This window comes from Prionailurus viverrinus, chromosome A1 (assembly GCF_022837055.1).
Source record: "Prionailurus viverrinus isolate Anna chromosome A1, UM_Priviv_1.0, whole genome shotgun sequence".
NCBI lineage: Eukaryota > Metazoa > Chordata > Mammalia > Carnivora > Felidae > Prionailurus > Prionailurus viverrinus.
In genome coordinates this window covers 110,185,026-110,209,955 of record NC_062561.1, presented here as the reverse complement: position 1 = coordinate 110,209,955, position 24,930 = coordinate 110,185,026, and the positions used below count along the sequence as shown (strand labels likewise).

General features: G+C 43.2%; 2 protein-coding genes across 6 annotated transcripts in view; one reads left to right on the top strand and one right to left on the bottom strand.

Annotated features, from left to right (window-relative positions):
• Positions 1–1,791: 1,791 nt before the first annotated feature.
• Positions 1,792–7,791, bottom strand: CCNI2 (cyclin I family member 2). The gene is given in 8 exon segments (XM_047856851.1): positions 1,792–1,935; positions 2,706–2,825; positions 3,476–3,706; positions 4,639–4,779; positions 6,284–6,358; positions 6,869–6,997; positions 7,431–7,639; positions 7,731–7,791. Coding segments are annotated over 8 exon segments (1,110 nt in total).
• Positions 7,792–13,569: 5,778 nt separating this feature from the next.
• Positions 13,570–24,930, top strand: part of KIF3A (kinesin family member 3A) — a 48,074-nt gene continuing 36,713 nt past the window's right edge. For 2 of the 5 annotated variants that reach the window (XM_047856676.1, XM_047856665.1), the window contains exons 1-2: positions 13,570–13,716; positions 17,105–17,378. In XM_047856676.1, coding sequence (XP_047712632.1) covers positions 13,711–13,716; positions 17,105–17,378 — 280 coding nt within the window. In that variant the 5' untranslated portion in view covers positions 13,570–13,710. Of the gene's footprint in view, positions 13,717–13,863; positions 14,209–17,104; positions 17,379–24,930 lie in introns of those variants that run through there. The other 3 variants (XM_047856653.1, XM_047856643.1, XM_047856659.1) reach the window with 2 other exon arrangements.

Sequence of the window (24,930 nt, the reverse complement as noted above, 5' to 3'; positions counted from 1 at the left end):
TGAGTTCTTATGGTGTGTCAGGCATTGTTCTGAATTGCATTACGTGCATTAATTCCTCTAATATTCATAATAATTCCAAGATCAGGTAATATTCCCCCCCCCCCCATTTTATAGGTAAGGCAGAGAGGTAAAGTAATTACCCAGAGTCACACAGCTAGTAACTGGTGGAATTGAGATTTATTGGTAGCCTGTACCCTTGATTCCTGAGCTACAGTTGCTACTTGGCAACCCAGTGGGATGATGGACTTATAGTGAAAATGTAGCCACAATTGAAGTGTGCAGTTTGACACACAAAAGTGTGGGTTGGTGGACCTGAGATGGTTTGGTAGAGGTGGGATGCCCTGGTAGGTGGATATTTGGCTGAGAAAGGGCAGACCAGTGCTGGAGGGAAGCGATGACAAGCTTGTGGATTCATTTGCAGAGGAGCTTTCTCTACTGGGCACTAGGTTCATCACTGGGAAGACCAAAACAAGGAGAGGGGGACTTAGGTCAGAGAGGTGACAGCACACCGGAGAGACTTGTGTGCAGACACCCCTAATGAACGTTCAGCTCAGCTCTCCTTGTGGGGACAAAGACCCTCCAGGAAACCAGAGGAGACAAAGGTGACATTGGTAGAGGGAACAGCATTGTACAGCTTGCTCACCCATCTGGGGGAAGTAATATTTGGACAAGTATTAAAAAGGCCCAGGATGCTACCCTACTCTGTTCTCAGCCCATCTGCCCGTGTCTTCTCTCCTCTCCATTTTCTGCAGCTACAGTCCTTCACCAATCCCTCCCCTTCTGTAGACAGGGACAAAAGCAAGACAAATCGTGTCCATACTTCTCCCACCACAACAATCCCAATCTCTGATCTGAGGTGGGATAGGAGTTGCTTAAAAAGAGAGGGGGAGGGAGAGAGGGAGAGAGGGAGAGGGGGAGGGGGAGGGGGAGGGGAGAGAGGGGGAGGGGGAGGAGGAGAGGGAGAGGGAGAGGGAGGAGGAGAGGGAGAGGAAGAGGGAGAGGGAGAGGGAGAGGGAGAGGGAGAGGGAGAGGGAGAGGGAGGAAGATGGGACCTGGAATCCCAAGGTGAGCCTCAACAGCCTAAAAACTTTTCTCAAACTCCCAAGTGGTACTTGGCAACGCAGAAGTTTGCTTTCTCAAAGAGCAATACTGTTTACTAAAGCAGGGCTGTCCCTTTTCTCAGTATAGGGTTCACACACAGGTCCACCTTCTCCTTTCTCTGAGAGATTAGCGTTGAGGACCCAGCTTCCACTCAGAGCTCCCTAGTTAAGAGGTCAAGACTTCCCTGCAGTTCTCCAAAGTCAGAGAGAGCCAGAGCTGGGGTGGGTGCTCAGCATGAGCTCGTACTCCCTGCTCCCCCTGCCCCCAGTCCTCACTCCCAGCGCAAGGAAGGGGGCAGGGGGCAGCTGTGGCCCTGGGAGGGGTTGCCGTGAGCAGCAGGATGTGCCTCAGCCTCTCCATTGGTGCTGGACTACAGACAGCTGTTGCTGGGACCCAGGAGGTGGTATTCTAAGTGTATGTGACTATCGAGTCTAAATGCTGGATATCCAATACATTTAAAATAAGATTCTGATGAGGTTGAAAGGAATTAAACTTTATTTTTACAGAAGCTCCACCAGGCAAATTTGTGTGGACAATAGGTAGAGATTCATACGCGCACTGTTATAGTCTACCTGGTCTGTGACCTCTCTGCATCTAGCAGCAGGTCGTATTCCTCACAGCTTAGCCTGTTTACAAAAAACTGCTCAGGGTGGCAAGACTTCAGAAATCACTGTGAAATGTGTGGTTCTGTCATTCGTATTTCCGATGCTGCTTACACAGCTCCAGGGGGCAGCTCTGCCTGCTGGACTCTCCTGCCCAGACAATGGCTCTGTAGTGTCCTGCTGTCCGAGAGACAGCTGGCTTCTCCTTCACGGCTGTGCCAGTCATCTCCTTCTAGCAGTGGCATGTTGGGAGCAGCCTCAGCCTCAGAACCTGTTCATCTCAACCTAAAGCTCTCAGAGCTGTGTTTCCCCATCAGGGGTCAGCTGCTGAGATCATTCTTAAACATAAAATTCCTCTAAGGTAGTAAACTACTTTGCTTAAGAGTAACAAAGGACAAACATGTGTGAAGCTTGACCAAGTTACTGTACATTGAACAAAGCATACTTTATGATCCAGGTCTTATGAAGAGAAGACCTAAGTCAGGGCCAAGTCAGGGGACATTCATTTGGAGAAACGGTCCCATTTTTGCCATGATGGGCAAGGTCATTGGCACTTGAAGTGCTACACTTCCCAGAAGTCTGGGAAGCTGACAGAACCTGGCCAGCTCCGTAGGTGGAGCAGCACAAGCTGGTCAGTCAGAACCAGCCCGGCCCTTCGGTCCTGAGCAAGGCCCACTGCTGGCCTGACTCCACTTCCCTTAGGGGCACTACCAGTCCATGCTGGAGAAGAAGGGAAAACCAAGGTGCAGTATGACCATTCATTCATTCATGCTGGTCTCGGACCCATGGGAGAGAAGAGAGCAGGGTCTTGATCTGTCAGACCACCCTTCCCAACAGGGACCCCCGACCTGCCTTTTTTCTCCTTACTGCCTTCTCAAGACTCGAGAGCTTTTTCTCAGTTGCCTTCCAGTGCCTTCTTCCTTTATTGTTACAGGATCCATAAAGCCTAGAATTTAGAGGCGTCCCAGCAAGAAGGGGTTGCCATGATGCTCTAAAGGGTACTAGGATAGGGGCACAGAGGCTGGGAAGTGAAACAAAGTTGTCTGAGCAGGAAGAGGACTACAAACTTCTCAGGTGCTGCTTTATAAGTTCCTTGCAGTGGCTCAACTGCTCACTACTGACCTGTAATTAAAATAGAGTCATCCTTGAAACAGAACCATTTTACATTCCAAATAAAATAGTGAGTGCTTAAATGTTAGCACAGAGTAATTTCAGGAAGGTCCAACTGTTTGGCTCAAGAGCAGTAACCCCACCATCTCAGGGACATCCACCTCCAACCTCAGTAAAACTGTCATTCATCTAACTATGCATTTCCATCTTACCCTGACCATACTCAGAGATTACGATCCTTCAGTGCCTCCCTCGTGGTACCCCAGTACCCGGTACCATACAGTCAGATAAAAGGTGAGGGGTCTGAGATTTACACGCTGCAATATTAAGCTCAGGGGTGCTTCCTCCTGAGCCGGGCACATGCCCCGGACTTCACCCCATCCTCTTGACAACAAGGGCTGCCACTGAGATAAAGCTCTTTTCACTGTCAAGAAACCCACCCAATTGGTCCAGTGAAGGGAACATGTACCCCATACTCATCCAGAGGGTATGCCAAGTGTACAGAGCCTAGGCCTTAGGTAGACTCTTCACAGAGTCATTGTGGCCAGAACATCTGGAGCCCACAGGGGCCAAGAAGGGCGATGCGTACCATTTTGGGGGCAGAGTGCATCAGCTCAAGGGGCAAAACTGAGAGCCTGGTCCGGGGCAAAGTTGATGTCTACCTGTGCTTTCTTTAGCAGATCAGATATAGGAGTACACCAGTCGGGCATGAGCCTCTCCAACTCTAAGGTGATGATGACCAAGGCCAGTGTGGAGCCCTTGAACTGCAGCAGCTGGTGGCCCGCCATACAGTGCTGCAGCTGCCTGGTCAGGGACGCGACGTGGAGGGAAGGATTCCTCTGAGGCAGCAGCTCCACCACGTGGGGCCAGCCCAGGACCACCAGGGCATGGAACTAGAGACCGTGGTTTTTAATGTTAGAACAGAAAACCCCATACCTTTCATATATCAATGACCAAAAGTGCAAACAAGTTAAATTTCCATCAGGGAGCATCCGATGTTGCCCAACCCCCTCCATTCCCATCCATGGCCCCATAAGGGATTTGAAGCTTAATACTCATTCTGTGGCCAAGCTGAGCTTCAACCTTGGAGAGAAAAGACAATCTGCTTCCTGGGATGGTCATTAAGAGCTTAAAGTACCTAGATGACAATGTTTCAGTTCTGAAAAACAGAAGCATACTATTCAAGATTAAGATGGCAGAAAAGTTACTTGTATCTGTATACTGCAACTTGGCAACAATGGCCAGTTTTCAGAATGAAACAGCCCTTAGTGATTTAATCTTCATGCTTCCTAACCGACCAAAACCCCATACATTTCCCATTGCATAATTTTGCCTTACTAACGGAATCATTCCTTAAGAATGACCATCATTCCCCAACTCAAAAAATACCAACTAATACAATATTTTTTAAGTGCCAGATCAATATGGTCTAAAGCCTCAATAAGGATCGTGTGTAGGTGAATAAAGACAGCTAAGTGAATGTGTGTAAAGTGTAGCACAGGCAGACAGCTTTTTATGTACAGTATTCATAGAATGGAAAGTTAAATATTTTTGCAGTGTGTATTTAAAGAGAAACTCACCACAACAGTGCCGTCAAAAAAATCTTTATAATCTATTGTCTTTTAGAAGCGGGGGTCTGGTGGAACTGTGTTGGATTTAAGATCTCCATTTTCCCTCTTACGTGTGTCATGAGCCCTGTGGGTCACCTCACTGTGGTATGTGTAAGGACGTGTGCACGCCTGTGCTTTGCCATCCTATGTTGTGAACAGCTGTTCCAAAGGCGCACACGAGTCTAGGGCAGACTCTGCAAACTCCTCGTATTTACTATGGTCAAGAAGTCCAGCGGTATCCCAATATAGAGGTCCCAGTGCAGTCTGTCCAAAATAGCCAGCTCCACCCTCAGCAGCTCGCCCGGGGTATAGCCAGAGCCATAGTGCTTTATGAAGTCTTTTATGCGTGGAATTAACTGTAAAAAGAAAATAAAGAGGCCAAAGCCCTGTATCATGTCATGGTAACTTGTTTTCTTATCCATGGGAACCGGGCATCTGTGACCCTAGGAGAGTTGTCTTCTCGTGACATGCCACAGAAAATGCTTCTGACAGAAACACCAAGTCAGATTTTGGCCATGTGTCAAGTCCCAGGTAGTGATGACAACGTGTAGTGAATGGCACATGGTCACCCTCTGCAAACAAGTTTTTGTTTTAACTGCAGCGTAGTTAACATATGGTGTGAGGTCAGTTTTAGGTGTACAATATGGTGTTTCAGTGCAAACAGGCCTCGATCCACAAACGCACTCCAGCTCATGCCCAAAGGTGCTTTGGAGGGTGGGGCTGTGCCGCGTCCCCCCCATTCAGCTGCAAGAACTCACCCACGGTTTTTATCCTTATCATTCCTGTTCCCGACCCCCACGGTGATTACTTGTCATAGAGAGCAAAAGTAGGTCTTTGAACTTCCCGTTCTGCACTAGACAGGCTCACTCACAAAACCTCCCATGGTTTTGGCAACACCATAGCTACAACCATGTTTCCTTCAACCTTGATTTAAGGCGGTTCAGTTCTGGAAAAACAAGGACTTTTTCCCAGAGGGACTTATAAGACTTATTCAAGTACCAGGTGCTGCACAGACCAGTCTACTTTTTTAGGTAAGCCAACTACTATTATAACCTCCACAAAGACTTATTTTAAGGGTCATTTACTTGATTTTTAGTTGAAAAATAAAAGCAACTTTGTTGGAGGGGAGCACACATTATATTGTAATGGACAGGGGTTAAAAGCATTTTTACTCAATGTTTGGAACTGGACACACAAACGATATCTTCTGACCCTTCAGACCCTGAACTTAGCCAAGGGGAACCCTGTGGCAATGACAGGCTTTACTATCCCTAAAGGGGGAAAGTTTGTGGAGATGGAAGGAGGGGGGTCTGGAAAGGATATTGGGAGAGAATCTTCTGAACAGAAACTACAGTGAAACTGCCAAGTTCAAGCAAGCCTGAAGCACTTGTGGGGGCATCTCTTCGACCCCTGGCACATGGCCCTCCTGCCTCTCAAGAGAAGGGTCCCAAAGTCCCTGAAGAGCAGCTTCAGTGACACAGACAAGTCCTTAAGTCTCAACAGGTTTCTAGGGGGGGACATTACGGCACATGGTTTGGGGAGGCCTTTTTCCTAGCTCAACAGCCAATGTTTCTGTTCAGTGGGAGGTGGCATCAGACATCGACAAATAAAGATATATCTGCCAGGAGATCAGGCCTCTGGGTTTGCTGGACCAGGAGAATTCAGCTGTTCTGAGTGCCCATTATGGGGTCGTGAGGTCCGACAAGGCTAAAGGCAGCACAGCAGAGATCCTGGGAAGTTAATGAATTTTCTAAAAAGCCCACCATTCCTAAGGACACACCTTTCTGGGAGTCTGAATGTTCCAGTATAACACTCCTATACTTCAAAAGCAGCCCAGAGTGGACTCCCAGGGATGCCTACCTCCTCTTCTTCGTTAAATGTGGCAGCAAGTCTCAAGCAAGTAATCATGACACAATGGAGTAATCTCTCTCTTATCTGAAGTATGGAACAAACACATTTGACCAGAATATGAATGCCAGGAACAAACAGTCAAGCACCGGTGGGTTTCTTTGGGAAATTAAGTTTTTTCCTTTCTTCAAAAAGAGATGTATCGTATTCCTCCACCAGTTAGTGCCATGTTTTACATTTGACCCATGAATATGCCCCTGATTTCAGAAGCACCAGTGGCTAGTCAGTAGTCCCTTGTTAGGGGGATGAACGATGGTGGGAAATACAGCACCATTTCGGGGAACACATCATGACCACAGGCTGCAATGGCGAGATCCAGACAAACACACCCCACATGATCACACAGTAAGTCCTTTCCCAGCTAGGTCCCTTCAGAGGGACAGCCACACAACATTGAGCCAGACAGGCTGGGTAGTGGGATGTAACCCTTAGTTTATGAGCCCCTAAGCAGCTGGGATAGTGGACCTCTCAGGCCCCAATCGAAGGCAGAGGTCAGTTTCTTCTCCCACCCTCTATTACCACCCCCAGAGCCCCTACCTTTACTGAAACCAGTAGGCGGCTGAAGGTAGTGAGAGCCAGGTTAAAAGTAATTTGGGAGAAGTTAAAAATGTTCTTAAGCCCCAGGAGCGACAACACGATTTCCTGGACCTTGTGGCAGATCTCAGCCTGTTGGAAAGAAGGGGTAGGGGAGGGCAGGGAAGGTCGTTGGTGGCCAGTGTAGGTTCGCCTGTGTGGACACAAGCCTGCTGAAGGTCACCAGAGGGGATGTGAGACGTCCCTGCACCTTAAACCGCGATGGGACTGAGTGTTGCCCAGCGGTTCACGGATTGAGATGGTCCTCGCGCCCGTTTTGGTCCTAAGCAGAGTTTCCCAACTCAAGACCTCTTCCGAAGCACCTACCAGAAAGGCGTCCTCTCTGCGAGAGGGGCTAGCGACCGCCGCCTCGTGCCTCGTGCATGGCACGCACCTGGTGAAGGTCCCCGCCTCCAGGGTGCTGCTCACCTGGGCGCGGGCGCAGGTGGAACCCGGCCGCTCCCGTGCGCGCAAGGGGAAGGGGGTGAACGTGCTCCCGGAAGGCTCCGGCCGCGGGGCCCGCTACCTGGGGTTGACCGCCACGCCACGGGCGCGCCTCGCGTCCCAGGGCCAGTTGCGAGTGGGCGGCCAGTCGGCGCTCATCCAGAGGGCGCCCCATTCGCACGGCACCCGCGGGGTTGAGGCCTGGAGGGGTGGCCGCGGGAGCTGCGGACCTGGCGCGGCACCGAGAGCGGGACAGGCAGCTCGGGGTCCTCTCGGTGACGGCGCGGAGAGCTACGGGTTCCACCAAGGCCGCGGGAGAAGAATGCCGCGGGCCGCTTCGCCCAAACGCGGCTCTGATCTCCCCCCTGGGGCCGAAGGTTGCCAGGGGAGCCGCCTGCCGGAGGCCAAGGCGAGCGCCGGCTCCTGGGTCTGGGTCCCGCCATAGCCGGCCTTTTATAACCCGGCGCGGGGGACTTGCAGCTGGGGCCGCGCCTGGGCGGGGAGGGTTTGGCGGGCCCACCCCCAGCCCGGGCGCGCAGCAGCTCCTGGAACTCCCAACCCGCCGGGCTTTGACACTTGCTCACGGCTTGTGGCGCGTGGAGTGCTTGCGGGTGGGTGAAGGATTCCGTCTTCTTTCACTCCCCGGCCCCACCTCCCGCTGAGCGCTTCTTCCCCACCCGACGCCCGAAGCCCCAGGACCAGAGTCCCGAACCCGGAATGCATCACCTGGTGAGCACTTCGGCCCTGGAGAAGTTCACCGAGCCGCAGACCCTGCGTCTTATTTCACAGTAGGGCTTTGCGGCACACAAGACCAGGTAGAGAAGCGTCCAGAGCGCTCCTCAGTCAGACACCCTTGAGATGGAATTCTGACTCTGTGTGATCTCGTTTATGGGACTTGAGCTCTCAGTCCTGTTTACTTCGACTCTTAAAAAAAGGCAAAATCTGCCTCACAAAGTAGTTCCTTCATGCATATATTTTTCCGATCAGCAGTTAATCAGTGAAGGCCTACAATGTTAGGACATAACAGTGAATAACACAGACATGGAGTTTACATTCTAGCCAGGAGAGACAGATAATAAACATGAACAGAATATATAGAAATCCCAGCGATTTCACTTTTAAGTATATGCTCAACAGAAATTCATATATGTGCATCAAAAAGACACCTACGCAATGTTGTCATAGCCCCAAATGTCCGTCAGCAATTGAATGCAATAAACAAATTTTTGTATGTTCGCACTATGGAATACTACACCACATTGAAAAAGAATGGACTAATGCTCCACCCAACAAGAAAAAAATCTCACAAACATAATACTGAATGTTGAGGGACAGAGACAAAAGACGTCATACTGTATAATTCCATTAACATAAAGTATAAGAACAAGAAAAACGAAATCTGTAACGTTAAGAGTTAAGATAGTGGTTACCGTTAGAGGGCCGTGGATAGTGACTGGGAAGGAACACAAGGAGCTTCCAGGGCTGGAAATGTTCTGTCTCTGGATTTGGATGCTGATTACACACGTGTTCGCCTTGAGAAAACTGATCAAGCGGTGCATTTTTGATTTGTGCACTTTTATTTATGTGAGATATATTTCATTAAGATTTACATTACATTAAATTTACATTAAAATATATGCGAATGTCAGAAGGAGAAGAAAGAAAAGGGAATAGAAGAAATATTTGGAGTGATGATGACTGAGAATTTCCTCAGGTAATATGAGACACCAAACCACAGAACGAGGAATCTCAAAGAACACCAGGTGGGATAAATGCCCCCCAAGTATACCTAGGCATATCATTCAAACTACAGAGAATCAAAGATAAAGTTTTGAAAGAAGCTGGAGGCGGGGAGGGGAAGAAACTTACCTATAGAAGAGCAAAGATAAGAATTACATTTCAGTCCTCTTCAGAGATCATGCAAGCAAGATGTGGGCCAAGATATTTAAAGTGTTGAGAGAAAAATGCTACCAACCTCAAATTGTGTATCTAATGAAATTATCTTTCAGATGAAGAAATAAAGATCTTGTATATAGAAGAGCCTAAGGAATCTGCTAAAAAACTATTAGAAGTAATAAGTTCATGGAAGTTCAGAGTACAAGGTCAATGTACTAGAAAAAATCAATTTCTTATACACTATCAATGAGCAATCTGAAAATAAAATTAAGAAAATAATTCCAGGGATGCCTGGGTAGCTCAGTCGGTTAAGCATCCAACTCTTGATTTTGGCTCAGGACTTGATCTCATGGTTGGTGGGATCGAGCCCCACAGTGGGCTCTGCGCTGACAGTGTGGAGCCTGCTTGAGTTTCTCCCTCTTTCTCTACCCCTCCCCTGCTCACACTCTCTGTCACTCTCAAAATAAATAAACTTAAAAAAAAGAAAGAAAATAATTCCATTTTCAATAGCATACAAAAGACTAAAATATTCAAGAATACAACCAAAAACTGCATTATTTATATATTGAAAATGACAAAACATCACTGAGAGAAATTAAAGGAGACATAAATAAATGGAAAGGCATTCCATGTTCATAGATTAAAAGACTTGCATTGTTAAAATGGCAATACTTACCAAATTGATCTATAGATTCAATGTAATCCCTGTTAAGTTTCCAGATGGCTTTTTGCAGAAATTTACAAGGTGTTTCTAAAGTTTCCATGGAAATGCAAAGGATTCACAATAGCCAAAACAATCTTGAAAAAAGAGAACAAAGATGGAGGTCTCATACTATATGACTTCAAAACCTACTACAAACCTATAGCAATCAAGGTGTACTGGCATTTGGTTAGCCATTTAGATCAATGGAATTGAATTGAGAGTTTGGAAATCAACAGTCACATTCATGATCAACTGATTTTTGGCAAGGGTGCTACAAGTGGTTCAGTGGAGGGAAGAATAGTTTTTTCAGCAAATGGTGATAGGACACCTGGATATTCATATGCAAACAATGAGGCTGGATCCCTGTACCACACCATTATGTAAACATAATTCAAAATACATCATAGATCTAAATGTATGAGCTAAAACTATAAAATTCTTAGAAGAATAAGTCTGCATGATCTTGGGTTAGGAAATGGTTTGTTAGATATGTACCAAAAGCACAACGAAAGAAACAGCAAAAGAAAAAATATATATAAATTGTATTCGATCTAAATCAAAAAACATTTGATCTTCAAAGAATGATCTCCAGAAATTAAAAACACAACCCACAGAGAAAAATGTATGCATACTGTGTATCCCAAAAGGGACTTGTATTTAGCATACAGAAGGAACTCTTACAACTTAATAATGAAAAGACAAATAAAATGGGCAACGGATTTGCACGGATGCTTCTCTAAAGAAGACGTCCAAATGGCCAATAAGCAGGTGAAAGCAAATGCATCATTAGTTATCAAGAAATTGTAAATCAAAACTGTAATAGGATCCTATTTTACACCAGTAGTATGACTATAAAAACAAAACACAAAACAAAACAAGAAAGTAGCAAGTGTTGCTGAGGATGTGGTGGAATTGTAAACCTCATAACGTTGCTGGTGAGAATGAAAAATTGCTGGTGGTGTGGCCATTGTAGAGAAAAGTTCAGTAGTTCCTCAAAATGTTAAACATTACAGTTACTGAATGACTCAGCAATTCCACTTGTAGGCATATTAGATGTAAGAGAAATGAAACATGTTCACACAGAAACTTGTAGTGGCAATATTCATAATGGCCAAAAAGTAGAAATAACCCAAATGTCCATCAAGTGACAAATGTATAAAAATGTGGTATATCCACATAACGGAATATTACTCAGCCTTATAAGTACAGAATTACTGATATATTCCACAACAGGGCTGAAGCTTGAAAACATTACTCTAAGTGATAGAAGTCATTCACAAAAGGCCACATATTATATAATTCAATTTATATGAAATGTTCCAAATAGGCAAATCTATGAGACATAGATTGGTGATTGCCTAGGGCTAGGATGTTGGCGAGGACCGGGTGGGATGAGTGGGAATCACTATAATGAATATAGAGTCCCTTTTTGGGGTGATGAAAATGTTTAAAATTGATTGTGGTTATAGTCTGTGTATATAATAAAAGCCATTTATGTTTACAATTTAAATTGGTGACTTGTATGATGTCTGATTATATCTCAAGAAAGCTATGTATATGTGTTTACATAATATATATATACAGTATGGGGCGCCTGGGTGGCGCAGTCGGTTAAGCGTCCGACTTCAGCCGGGTCACGATCTCGCGGTCCGGGAGTTCGAGCCCCGCGTCAGGCTCTGGGCTGATGGCTCAGAGCCTGGAGCCTGTTTCCGATTCTGTGTCTCCCCCTCTCTCTGCCCCTCCCCCGTTCAAGCTCTGTCTCTCTCTGTCCCAAAAATAAATAAACGTTGGAAAAATATATATATACAGTATATTAGATGGTGATAAATACTATGGAGAAATATAAAATAGGGAGAAGATATAAGAAGATGGGCGATGAAAGCTGAAATTTTAAGTGGAGAGGTCATGGTAGGACTCATTGAGAAGGTGATGTGTGAACAAAGACATTCTGAAAGAGGTGGGGGAGTCATCGGGATATTTAGAGGGAGAGCTTTCCAGGGCTTAAGTTTGGATCTGAGCTTTGTCACTGCCCCTGTGTCTGACCTTGGACGGTTACTTAATGGCTCTGTACATGAGTTTGTTTATCTGTAAAATACTTGTTCCTATTTTCTAGTAAAATGACTAACAGTACCTATTTCAAAAGGTTTTTATATGGATTAAATAATAAAAAAAGAAAGTAAAGCACTTAGAATAGTACACTGGCACTAAGTAAAATGCTTTATAGATGTTTTTATTATTTCCTACTGCAAGTGCAAAAGCTCTTTCGTTCTAAGATGGAACCATGCCCGGAAGGTCCATTGAAGGAGGCCAAGTGGGGCTGGTGCAAAATAATGAGCAAGAGGGAAGATTGTAGGAAGTGGGGAAAGGGCCTGTGACTTTCAGTTTGTGAGATAGGAAATCATCGGCAGGTTTTGAATAGAGAAAAGACACTATCTGATTCATGTTTAAACACCATCTTTCTGGCTCCTGTGTTGAAAACATCTAAAAGAGGACAAGGGTGCACTCAAGGAAACCAATTTTGAGCTGTTGTAGTAATACAGATAACAGGTGATCGTGGTAGTGAGAAAGGGTTAGATTCTGGTTCTACTTTGAAGATAGAAACAACAAGCTCTGCTTAAAGATTGATTATTGGGTATGAGAAAAAGAGACTGGTTTGACCTGAGCAATTGTCAAGATTCAGCTTAGATTTATTATGCTGAGGCAAGTCTGAGAGGGCACCTTTTTTTTTTTTTTTTTTAACGTTTCGCCAGGGTTTTGGGGTGGGGATGGGCAGTAGTAGTGTGTGTGTGGGCGGGGGGCGGGAATCAACCTTTCAATTTTTGACAAGGATGATCTTGAAAAGCCTATTGCACATCCAAGTCCAGTAGTTGGTGTTCAGAGCGAGCTTCAGACAGGAAAGAAGATGGATCAAGATCATTCGTTCTTTCACAAATATTTATTGAAAACCTACTCTGTGCTAGGTCCTATTTTAAGTCCTATTTTAGGCTCTGGAGATACTTGTGAAAACACCTACAAAGCTCCTTATGACCTTATCTGTAAGAGAGGTCATAAACAAGTCAGCAATCAGGCTGAGTCTTTAGCTCTCCGCATGGACGCAGTGTACAACTGCTTTTTAAATTTTTTCCTATGGTTGTTTTTTTTTTTTTTTTTTTTTAACGTTTACTCATTTTCGAGAGAAGAGAGAGCGGGGAAGGGGCAGAGAAAGGGAGACAAAGAATCTGAAACAGGCTCCAGGCTCTGAGCTGTCAGCACAGAGCCCGACGCGGGGCTCAAAGTCACGGACTATGAGATCATGACCTGAGCTTAAGTCGGACGCTCAAGCGACTGAGCCACCCAGGTGCCCCCCTATGGTTGTTTTTAATACTGGGAATATTGCCAGAGCCAGAAAGGTCGCGGGATTTAGGAGCGCCTCTCCTGCCTACCGGTGGCAGCCAGGTATCCCTGCCCCAATGCGGGCCAGAGTTCTAGCGCAGTCGAATGGCAGCATTGCGCAGGCGCAGCCTTAGTCTGGCGTCCTAGGAGACGGACTCGGAAAGCTTCCGCGCAGGCGTAATTCAGAAGGCCGAGAGAGCCTGAGGCCCGGGGACGGGGCGGGGCGAGCTCGCAGTGCGCTTGCGCACAGCCTGCTCTCGCCCGAGGAGCCGCAGTCTCGAGAGCGCCAAGGCGGTATTTCGGTAATCTCTGACAAACCTCTCCTGCGAACCCGGCGCCGTTGGACTGCGCCCAGGGCGGGGACGTCAGCGGGGCACAGGAGGGAGCCACGATGCCGGTGAGGAGAGTCGCTCAGCTGCTGGGATTCCTCATCCCAGCGGCCTGGCTCGGGGGCGCGGCTGTTGCCATGGAGGCGCAGAACAGGCAGGCGTCTGGGGTGGGGCGGGGCAGGGTCAGCTCTGCTGGCCCCAGCGGTTGGGGAGCCTGGCGGGTGGGCTCGAGCCCGCGAGGATCCTGCCGGTCCTGGGAGGGGCCCCGGGCAGGCCCTGCTGTCTTCGCCGGTGCTGCATCCCGCAGGGCCTGTGCTGCTTGACATAAAGGCACAGCGCCTGAGGATGCGCTCTCGCTCCCAGCCCTGCTAGCTGAGTGGGGCGCCTGGGAGCGGCCGCGGGGGGTCGGCTTTGGATGCTCCGCACCTGGTGGGGTCTGTACGCCAAGGAGCCCACCTCCGGAAAGGAGCGAAACGAGAGCTGCCTGTTCTTACTCCAGCCCTTGACTCGAGCTGTCATTCCTTTCGTGGTGCTTTCGCTTACAGTGCAGAATGTAACCCGTAGGTGTCTTTGTGTGTGAGGCCGGGGGTTGGGTGGTATGTTTGTCTTGTAGGATTTCACAGGATATTATCGTACATTTAATAGGGGGCGTCCTAAGTCCATTATAGGGTCATGGAGAACACATAGGGCTTTGGTTGTTTTTCTTCTGGTCCGAGGCCTCGGACAATTATTTAATCTTTCTGGGTCTTTAATTCCCACGTAATTAAACTTTTCCTCATGGGGTTTTATCAGGATGAAATAAGGTAACGCACAACGGAATTGAAGGACAGTACTTGACATTTAGCATTAAATGCTTAGTATTTGTTCCGTGATCTTGCTTCCAAGTTATTTATCAGTTCACTCAGCAAATACTGGGAATCAATCACAAGTTAGGCACTGGAGGTAAAATATTGAGCAAAACCAGACAGGTTCTTGAACTTGGGAAGATAGAAGCTTGCCTTAATGGGCAGAGGTGAAAATCATGTTGGTAGAGACAAGACCCTTAACATTAACGAAGTGAATGGGTGGCATATAATAGAAAGTAGCTTCTGGTGAGTTGTAAGGTGTTTCTATGTAGGAACGCTGGCTTATACATGTCAGATCATCTTTTTTTTCTTAAAAAATTTTTTTTAATGTTTATTTTTGAGAGAGAGAGGGAGACACAGAATCTGAAGCAGGCTCCATGCTCTGAGCTGTCAGCACAGAGCTGGTCATGGGGCTCAAACCCACGAACCACGAGATGGTGACCTGAGCCAAAGTCAGACACTTAACCAACTGAGCCACCCAAATCATCGTTTTTTTCCAAGAGAATCTAGAAATTGTTATTTTTATGAAATTTCTCCATTTTTGAATTTTAGCAACTAATTAAAAAATATTTTTAAATCCTATGAGCCAAACAAAAAGTATTTGTGGGCTGAATTCAGTACCTTGAATACCAGTTCGCAACCTCTAGTGTAGACAGATAGGACAGACAGTCAAATAAGAAGCAAAGTAGAATTGAAACCGTTGTAGAGGAGGGAGAGAGTAGGGTGCTCTCAGGGCCTATACCAGGATTTGACCTAGTTAGGGAAGTCTTTCCAAGTGAAGTGGCTGTTTTGGTGAGATCTGAGACTAAGTGAAGGTGAGAGTGAGGAATGTTCTAGGCAGAAGGAACAGCACATGGAGAGGCTTGTGGTAAGAAGGAACATGGTGAACAGAAAAGGATTAAAAAAAACCAAACAAACCCGTGTGGCTGTGGCTAAGAAAGCCAAGCAGGGAAACTTGTGAAATAAGGCTAGACAAGTAGACATGGGCCAGAGCCAGGTCTTAAAGGCCGCCTTAAGGACTGTGATTTTCATACACAGTCCTTAAGTCAGTGATGTCAGCGGGAAGCCTTTGCGGAGTTGTAACTAAGGGAGCGTCATGATTAAATTTGTGTTGAAGCTGACTGCCATGTAGGGAACAGACTGTAGGAGAACCTAACTAGATGCAGGTGTCCCATCAAGGAGCCTTACAATGCAGGGTGGGAGAATGGGGACTAGACTAACGTGGTGAAAGTAGAGAAGGGGAGAGGTATCTTGTGTTGGTACTGTTCAACTAAACGATTGACCTTTACTTCAGTAACCGGATTGTATTTTTCTAATTGAAGTATAACTGACCTATAATAATTTCACCTGTACCACGTGATTTAATATTTGTATTCCTTGTGAAATAATCCCCACAGTAAGTCTAGTTACCATCCATCGCCAGAGTTAAATTTTTTTTTCTTATGAGAAATTTCAAGATACAGTCTTTCAGCAACTTCCAAATATGGATTTTCAAATATGTATTATTGACTGTAGTCACCATGCCATATATTATTTATACATGACTCATGTATTTTATAACTGGAAGTTTGTACATTTTGATCCCTTTCACCCATTTTGTCTACCTCCGTACCCAACTCCCCTCTGGCAACCACTAATCTGTTCTTTGTATCTACAAATTTTGTTTTGTTTGTTCATTTTTTTTTTTTAGATTCCATGTATAAGTGAAATCGTACAGTATTTGTCTTTGTTAAGGATTATATTTTAACATAGTCTTAATCATAAAATTTCAAAAATTGAAACTTTATATGTATAGATGTTCATAAGGTTAGAGGCATACTAAAACATTTATGTCTGCTATTGGGCTTTCTTTTCTGTGTTTTATTTAATGTTGTCTTCTATAGAGAAGATAGACTACATACAGTTACGTGATTAAAAAAAACATTTGACTAATGCATTGTAGAAAATAAAAGTCTCAGGAACACAGAACCTACTACTATATTCTTGATTAAAGTTGTTAACCATGTTCACGTGTGTTTTCCTATAGGCAGGAAACACAGAAGAAGTCAGGGACTTTTATGCAGAAAGGCAGTCTATAATATACTGGTTCATTTTCTGCTTGAATAGCATTTATTTACTATAAATGTAAATTGGATTTTCTCTCCCCTCATTTGTATTATTAAAAAAAACTATTTGCCTTTTCATATCTTTTTTTTTTTTTAATTTTTTTTTTCAACGTTTATTTATTTTTGGGACAGAGAGAGACAGAGCATGAATGGGGGAGGGGCAGAGAGAGAGGGAGACACAGAATCAGAAACAGGCTCCAGGCTCTGAGCCATCAGCCCAGAGCCTGACGCGGGGCTCGAACTCACGGACCGCGAGATCGTGACCTGGCTGAAGTCGGATGCTTAACCGACTGCGCCACCCAGGCGCCCCTGCCTTTTCATATCTTTTAATAAGCCTTTTCTATATATCTGTAAGATCTTTAATTGCATTTAACAAATATTCATGGAGTATTTAATATGTGCAAGGTACTAGGATGGCAAAGTGGCCTTTTTCAAATTTGAAATTTAATTTGCTGAAGGTAAAAGTAAATATTCTTTTCATTATTTGTGAATATTTTCTCCACCAGATCAATAAATCAGAGAAGCCTGAAAGCTGTGATAATGTGAAGGTGGTTGTTAGGTGCCGGCCCCTCAACGAGAGAGAGAAATCAATGTGCTATAAACAAGCTGTCAGTGTGGATGAGATGAGGGGAACTATTACTGTACATAAGACTGATTCTTCCAATGAACCTCCAAAGACATTTACTTTTGATACTGTGTTTGGACCAGAGAGTAAACAACTTGATGTTTATAACTTAACTGCAAGACCTATTATTGATTCTGTTCTTGAAGGCTACAATGGTGAGTATAAAGTCCACTTTTTTAAAAATAACTTTATTGAGGTATTAATACCCTATAATTTCACCCATTGTAATCATACAGTTTGATGAGTTACAGTAAATACATACAGTTTTGAAACTATCACCACAATCCAGTTTTATGACCCCTGAAATTTCTTTATGTGCCTTTGCATTCCCGTCTCCAGGCTGCCGTTGACCTGCTTTTGTCTATAGTTCTGTCTTTCCTTGAAATTCCATGTAAACCAAAGCATACTCTATCTCATCTTTATTATCTGTTTTCTTTCACTTGTATAATGTTGTTGAGGGTCACCCATGTTGTTGTGTATATCAGTTCTTTGTTCCTTTTTAATGCTGAATTCCATTTTATGAATATACCTCCTTTAGTGATCTTTGATGGAAATTTGGATTGTTCCAGTTTTTTGCCTATTATAAATAGTCCTGCTATGAACATTCTTTTATAAGTCTTTATGCAACTAAATTTTAAAATTTCTCTTGGGTAGATACCTAGAAGTGGAATTTCTGGGTCATATGGTTAAGGTATATTTATTTTTGAAGAAATTGCCAAAATGTTGTTGAGAGTGGTGACTATTAATTTGTTTTCCTCATGAGCATGGTATGAGGGTTCTAGTTTCCTCACATTCTCACCAACATTTAGATTATCAGTCTTTTTATTTATTTTATTTATTTATTTTTTTAATTTAAAAAAAAAATTTTTTTTTCAACGTTTTTTATTTATTTTTGGGACAGAGAGAAACAGAGCATGAACGGGGGAGGGGCAGAGAGAGAGGGAGACACAGCATCGGAAACAGGCTCCAGGCTCCGAGCCATCAGCCCAGAGCCCGATGCGGGGCTCGAACTCACGGACCGCGAGATCATGACCTGGCTGAAGTCGGACGCTTAACCGACTGCGCCACCCAGGCGCCCCCAGTCTTTTTAATTATAGCTGTTGTAGAGGCTCTGTGGTGGTATTTCATTGTTTTAACTTGTATTTCTCTGTAACTAATAATGTTGAGCAGCTATTCATATACTTATTTTCTAAATGTTTGTTTATTTTTGAGGTGGGGGAGCAGAGAGAGAGGGAGAGAGGGAATCCCAAGCAGGCTCCACACCATCAGTGCAGGTCTGGAACTCGTGAATCGTGAGATCATGACCTGAGCTGAAATCAAGAGTCAGATGCTTAACTGACTGAGCCACCAGGGAACCCTGTGGGAAGGTTTTTAACTAAAGATTCAATTTCTTTAATAATATAGCGATGTTCAAGTTACCTATTTTTCTTTTAGTAAGCTCTGGTAGTTTATCTTTCATGGAATTTGTCGAATTTATTGGCAACAAGTTGTTTATGTCAGTCCTCTATCATTCTTATGTTAGAATGTGGTGTGATCTTTTTCAGTAAGATATTGGTACGTGATACATGATAAGTTGTAATTTGTGTCTTCTCTTTTTCTTGTGATTAGTCTCGCAGGAGGTTTAACAATTTTACTGATTTTGTCAAAAAACTGGCTTTTGGTTTTAATAATTTTCCTTTATTATTTTTTACATTTTCTATTTTGTGAATTTCTGCTTTGATCTTTATTTTTCCCTCCTACTTTATTCCTCTTTTTCTTTGTTATGGTGGAAGCTGAGGTCATTGTTTTGAGACCTATATTCCTTTCTAATATAGAGGTTTAATGCTATGAATTAACCCCTAACTACTGCATTAGTAGCATTGTATGGATTTTGACACACTGTGTTTTCATTTTCATGCAGTGCAAGAACTTTCTTCCTTCCCTTTTGATTTCTTCTTTGATCTTTGGGTTATTTAGAAATGTGTTAAGGGGTGCCTGGGTGGCTCAGTCAGTTAAGTGTCTGACTTTGGTTCAGGTCATGATCTCACAGTTAGTGGATTCAAGCTCCGTGTGGGCCTCTGTGCTGTCAGCTCGGAGCCTGGAGCCTTCTTCAAATCCTGTGTCTCCCTCTTTCTCTTCCTGTACCCTGCTCGTGCTATGTTGCGCGTGCTCTCTCTCTCAAAAATAAATAAGTATTAAAAAAATACTTTAGGGGCGCCTGGGTGGCGCAGTCGGTTGGGCGTCCAACTTCAGCCAGGTCACGATCTCGCGGTCCATGAGTTCGAGCCCCGCGTCAGGCTCTGGGCTGTTGGCTCAGAGCCTGGAGCCTGTTTCCGATTCTGTGTCTCCCTCTCTCTCTGCCCTTCCCCCGTTCATGCTCTGTCTCTCTCTGTCCCCCCAAAAATAAATAAATGTTGAAAAAAAAAATTAAAAAAATAAAAAAATACTTTAAAAAAATAAAAAAGTGTTCATTTCCAGATATTTTGGGATTTTCCAGAGATCTGTTACTGATGTCTAGTTTAATTCCATTTTAGTCAGAGAAATACTATGTAAAAGTTGAATCTTTTGAAATTAGAGATGTGTTGTATAATCTAGAATGAAGTTTATTATTAAATGTTTGTATATTCTTTAAAAAAATTTTTTTTTAATGTTTATTTTTTGAGAGAGAGAGAGTGAGACAGAGTGTGAGTGGGGGAGGGCTAGAGAGAGGGAGACAGAATCAGAAGCAGGCTCCAGGCTCTGAGCTGTCAGCACAGAGCCTGACGCAGGGCTCAAACCCATGAACCGTGAGATCATGACCTGAGCTGAAGTCGGACACCCAACCGACTGAGCCACCCAGGCTCCCCTAAATGTTTGTATATTCTTGAAAAGAATGTGTATTTTGCTGTTGTTGGGTGGAGTGTTCTATAAATGTTCATTTCATTACATCAATTTGTTCAATAGTGTCGTTCAGATTTTCTTTATACTTAATTATTTTCTACTTGGTATGTCAATTACTGAGAGAGGGGTTTCGAATTCTCTGACTTCGTTTTTGTATTTGCTTTTTCCTTTCAGTTCTATCACTTTTTACTTAATGAATTTTGAAACCCTCTGAGTAGGTGCATAAATGCTTAGGCGTTTTAAATCCTTGTGGTGAGTTAATCTCTTTTTCATGATGAAATTACTCTCTTTATCCCTAGTAATATTCCTTACTCTGAAACCTACTTTGTCTGATATTGATATAGACATTCTAATTTTCTTTTGATGCTATGTTAACATAGTATATCTTCTTTCATCCTTCTACTTTGAACCTACTTGTGTTTTTATATTGAAAGTGCATTTCTAGTAGGTAGCTATACTGGAAGTCACTAAGATTACCACATTTGCAGATTGCTAGGAGAAGTCAAGGGAGTCAGTCTATAGTTGTACTTACAGCTTTGGCTTATTAGAGCAAAAAAGACACACATGCATAGCCAAAAGAAAGAAGGAAAGGAAGGAAGAAAGAAAAGAAATGAAAAAAGGAAGAAAGAAAACAAAAAACAGCAAAGGGAAAAGGTGCCTGGGGTGAAGTGTGGAGGAAACCAGGTACAGACTTCCAAGAGTCCTCTCCTACTAGTAGACACACAAGATGTGCTTAATTGTTCTACCATTGACTATGGTAGTACTTGTTAAATGTTGTTTGTCAGAGAAGCTCTGTAAGAGACACAGTGCCCGAAGTTTTTATTGGAGCCTGCTCATATGGGCACCCTCAGCCTAGCACTTGCCAAGATCCCAGGCTCTCAGGAGAAGGAAGGCAGGTGTTTAGCACAAACCACCTTGTTTATATAAACAAGTTAGGCATAGTGAGCTACTCTTACCAGTTAGGGAGTGATGAGAACCCTTCTTAAATCGAAATTCCCAGATGATAGTCAAAAGCCACCTTTGAAAGCAGGCCTCTCAAAGAATAGCAGTCCCAGATCTGTTGTTAGCTCTTTTTGGCACAGCACTGTGTAGTTGGTAGTATTTTGAGTGTGTGTGTGTGTGTGTGTTTTTTTAAACTCAGTCTTGCTAACTCTGCTTCTTCACTGCGGGTATTGAGACAATTTATGTCTTGCTTTTTGTTTTCTCTTTGTACTCTTTTCCTCTTTTTTTGCCTTCTTTTGTATTATTTTTATTATTCCATTCTTCTCTGTTGGCATATATAGCAATACATCTTTGTTTTATTTTAGTGGTTGCATTAAAGTTTATAGTATAAATCTTTAATGTATCCCACTTTACCTTCAGGTGATACTATGCTACTTAAAAAAATTATGTAGTGCTGTACTTCCAGTGGTTGTCTCCTCAGTATTGTGCTGTTGTTTACTTCTACATGTTATACACTCCAAACCACAGTGTTAATATTTTTGTTTAAACCATCAGTTATCTTTTAAAGAGATTTAAATAATAGGAAAAAACATATATTACTTATAACTACTTATGTAGTTAACATTTTTGGTACTCTTTATTCCTTTATGTAGATCTGTATTTCCATCTAGTAACATTCCTTCTGGTTTGAAAAACTTCCTTAAATATTTCTCAAGGGCAAGTCTACTGGTGATGAATTCTTTCAGATTTTGTAGTCTAAAAAGTATTTATTTTGCCTTTGTTTTTGAAAGAAATTTTCACTAGATATAGGATTCTAGGTTGATAGCTTTTTTTAATACTTGAAGAATATACCTCTCCTATCTTCTCATTTGCATTTTTTCCTCCTGGAATTCTGCTTTTCTTCTTATCTTGGTTCTTCTTTACATGACATATCTTTTTTGGGTGCTTTTAAGATCTTCTCTATCACTGGTTTTGAACAATTTGATTATGATGTGCCATGTATTTTTCTTTATGTTTCTGTGCTTACTATTCATTAAGCTTTTTGGATCTGTGAGTTTGTAGTTTTCATCAGATTTGGAAAAATTTCAGGCATTGTCTCTTCAAATATTTTTCCTGTCCCCACCCTTTTTTGGGGGGTCTGCAGTGACATGTATATCAGGCTGCTTGAAATTGTCCCACAGCTCACTGATGCTGTTTTTCTTTTTTCTATTTTTTTCCTCTGTTACATTTTTTACTGTTTCTACTGCTATATATTCAAGTTGACTGATCTTCTATTCTGCAGTGTTGAATCTGCCATTTATCTTATCTATTGTATTTTTCATCCCACACGTAATTTTTATCTTTAGAAGTTTGATTTGGGTCTTTGTTGTATCTTCTGTCCAAGTTCTTTCATATATCCATCCAAAGTTTCCACCTAACTTTTTAACATGTAGAATATAGTTTTTATAACTGTTTTAATGTCCCTATCTGCAAATTCTAACATTTGTGTCCATTCTGAATTGGTTTTTTTTTTTTTTTTTTAAATTTTTTTTTTTTTCAACGTTTATTTATTTTTGGGACAGAGAGAGACAGAGCATGAACGGGGCAGGGGCAGAGAGAGAGGGAGACACAGAATCGGAAACAGGCTCCAGGCTCTGAGCCATCAGCCCAGAGCCTGACGCGGGGCTCGAACTCACGAACCGCGAGATCGTGACCTGGCTGAAGTCGGACGCTTAACCGACTGCGCCACCCAGGCGCCCCCTGAATTGGTTTTGACTGATTGATGGATTTTTTCATTATGAGTCATATCTTTTTTGCAAGTTAGGCAAATTTTGGTTGGGTGCCAGGACACTGTGAGTTTCACCTTGCCTCTTGAATTTTTTTATTTCTATAAATATTGATGAACTTTGTTCTGAGTTGCAGTTACTTGAAAATGGTTTGATTCTTTTAGATCTTTTAAGATCTTTAGTTAGGAGTGGAACAGTGTTCAGTCTGAGGTTATTTCCCTAAGAATGAGGCAAGACCTTTTTGTACCTAATGTCCTGTGAATCATGAGGTTTTCCAGTCTGACTGGTATAAATAGATACTGTTTCTGGCCTGTTTGAGTGCCGGGGACTCTTCCTTCCAAATGATTCCCACCCCCCTCCCCCCCCCCCCCATTTAAATAGTTTCCTCACACTCTTGAGATGCTTAGTACTCAGCTGAGTACTTGAGGAAGACCATCTGCAGATGTCTGGAATCTGGAGTTTTGTGTGCACTGTTGTCCTCTCTACTGATGTGCCCTACAGCATATAGCTGCGTTGGGCTCTCTGGACTGTGGCTCCTTCTTGACTCGGGGAATGCACCCAGCACTCCTTGGGTTCCCCATCCTGGTCTGTGGCTCTGATTATCTCACAAGCCAGGAAGCTGGGCTGTCATAGGGCCCACCTCACCTGTTTGCCAGTTTTCAGGGGTCACGGCCTTTTGTTGACTGGAGTCCATGGTCTTGAAAACTGTTGCTTCGTATTTGTTTCAGTTAGGAGGGTGAATCTGGTCCTTGTTACTCTATCTTTGTTGGAAGCTGAAGTGTCACAAGTTTAATTTTGAAATAATAGAACTGTGTATTTTAAAAAATGTCGTATGAATTAGTATGTAAATGTCAAGGGACTTTTCACCTATTTTGCACCTATTATGCTGACTGAAAATTGTTGATAGTAACATAGAAAAACATTTGGAAAAAGGACCAAAATCAGGACTGCTGTAACATAGAATGTTACATTATTTAAATGTATTATTCAAATGTGGAAAGACAAATACATAATCCTTCTACCATTTAAAACTTTTTTTAAAAAGTTAGTGAACTTCGTTTTTTAGAACAGTTTTAGTTTAAAGCAAAATTGAAAAAAGTACAGAGAGGGGCGCCTGGGTGGCTCAGTCGGTTGAGTGTCCGACTTCAGCTCAGGTCATGATCTTGCAGTTCGTGAGTTTGAGTCCCGCGTCAGGCTCTGTGCTGACAGCTCAAAGCCTGGAGTCTGCTTCAGATTCTGTGTCTCCTTCTCTCTTTGCCCCTACCCCATCTGTACTCTGTCTCTCTCTCAAAAATAAGCAAACATTAAAAAATATTAAAAAAAGAAAGAAAAAAGCACAGAGATTTCCCATATATCCTTTGTCCCCAAACGTATACAAAGTTCCCCACTCTCAACATCCTCCACTACAGTGGTATATTTGTTACAACTGATGAACATACACTGACATGTCATTATCATCCAAAGTCCATAGTTTACATTAGGGTTCACTCTTGTACATTCTGTGGGCTTTGACAAAAAATATAATGACATGTGTCTACTGTTGTAATATCATAAATAATAGTTTCATTCTGTGCACTGCTTGTTTATCTTTCCTTCCCCTACGAAGCCTGGCAACCACTAATGCTTTTACTCTCTCCATAGTTTCACCTTTTCTAGAATATCATATAGTATGTAAACTTTCAGTTTTGCTTCTTCCACTTAGTTAATAGGCCCTGAAGTTTTCCCCGTGTCTTTTCATGGCTTGATAGCTTATATCTTTATTTATGCTGATAATGGATAATAGTCTATTATTTGGCTGTACCACAGTTTATTTATTCACCTACCTACTGAGGGACATCTTGGTTGCATCCAAGTTTTGGCAGTTAGAATTATGCCCTGAAATAAAAATCCAAGTGCAGATTTTTTGTAGGCCTTCCACCATTTTAAAGATGTAGTTAGGAAATAGGGAGATGTGGTAAGATTTCAGGTCGTTTTTAGTTTTTAAAAAGTAGAGTTTTAAGAGAAGTTCATATGAAGGAAATTCTGGCATTAGATTTGTTAAGCTGAACGTAAAAAACTAGGAATTTGGAATTTCCTCTCTGAAAATGAGATGAGATTCTTTTGTTTTCAGGCATTCCTGATCCTTCTTTCTCAGCTCTAA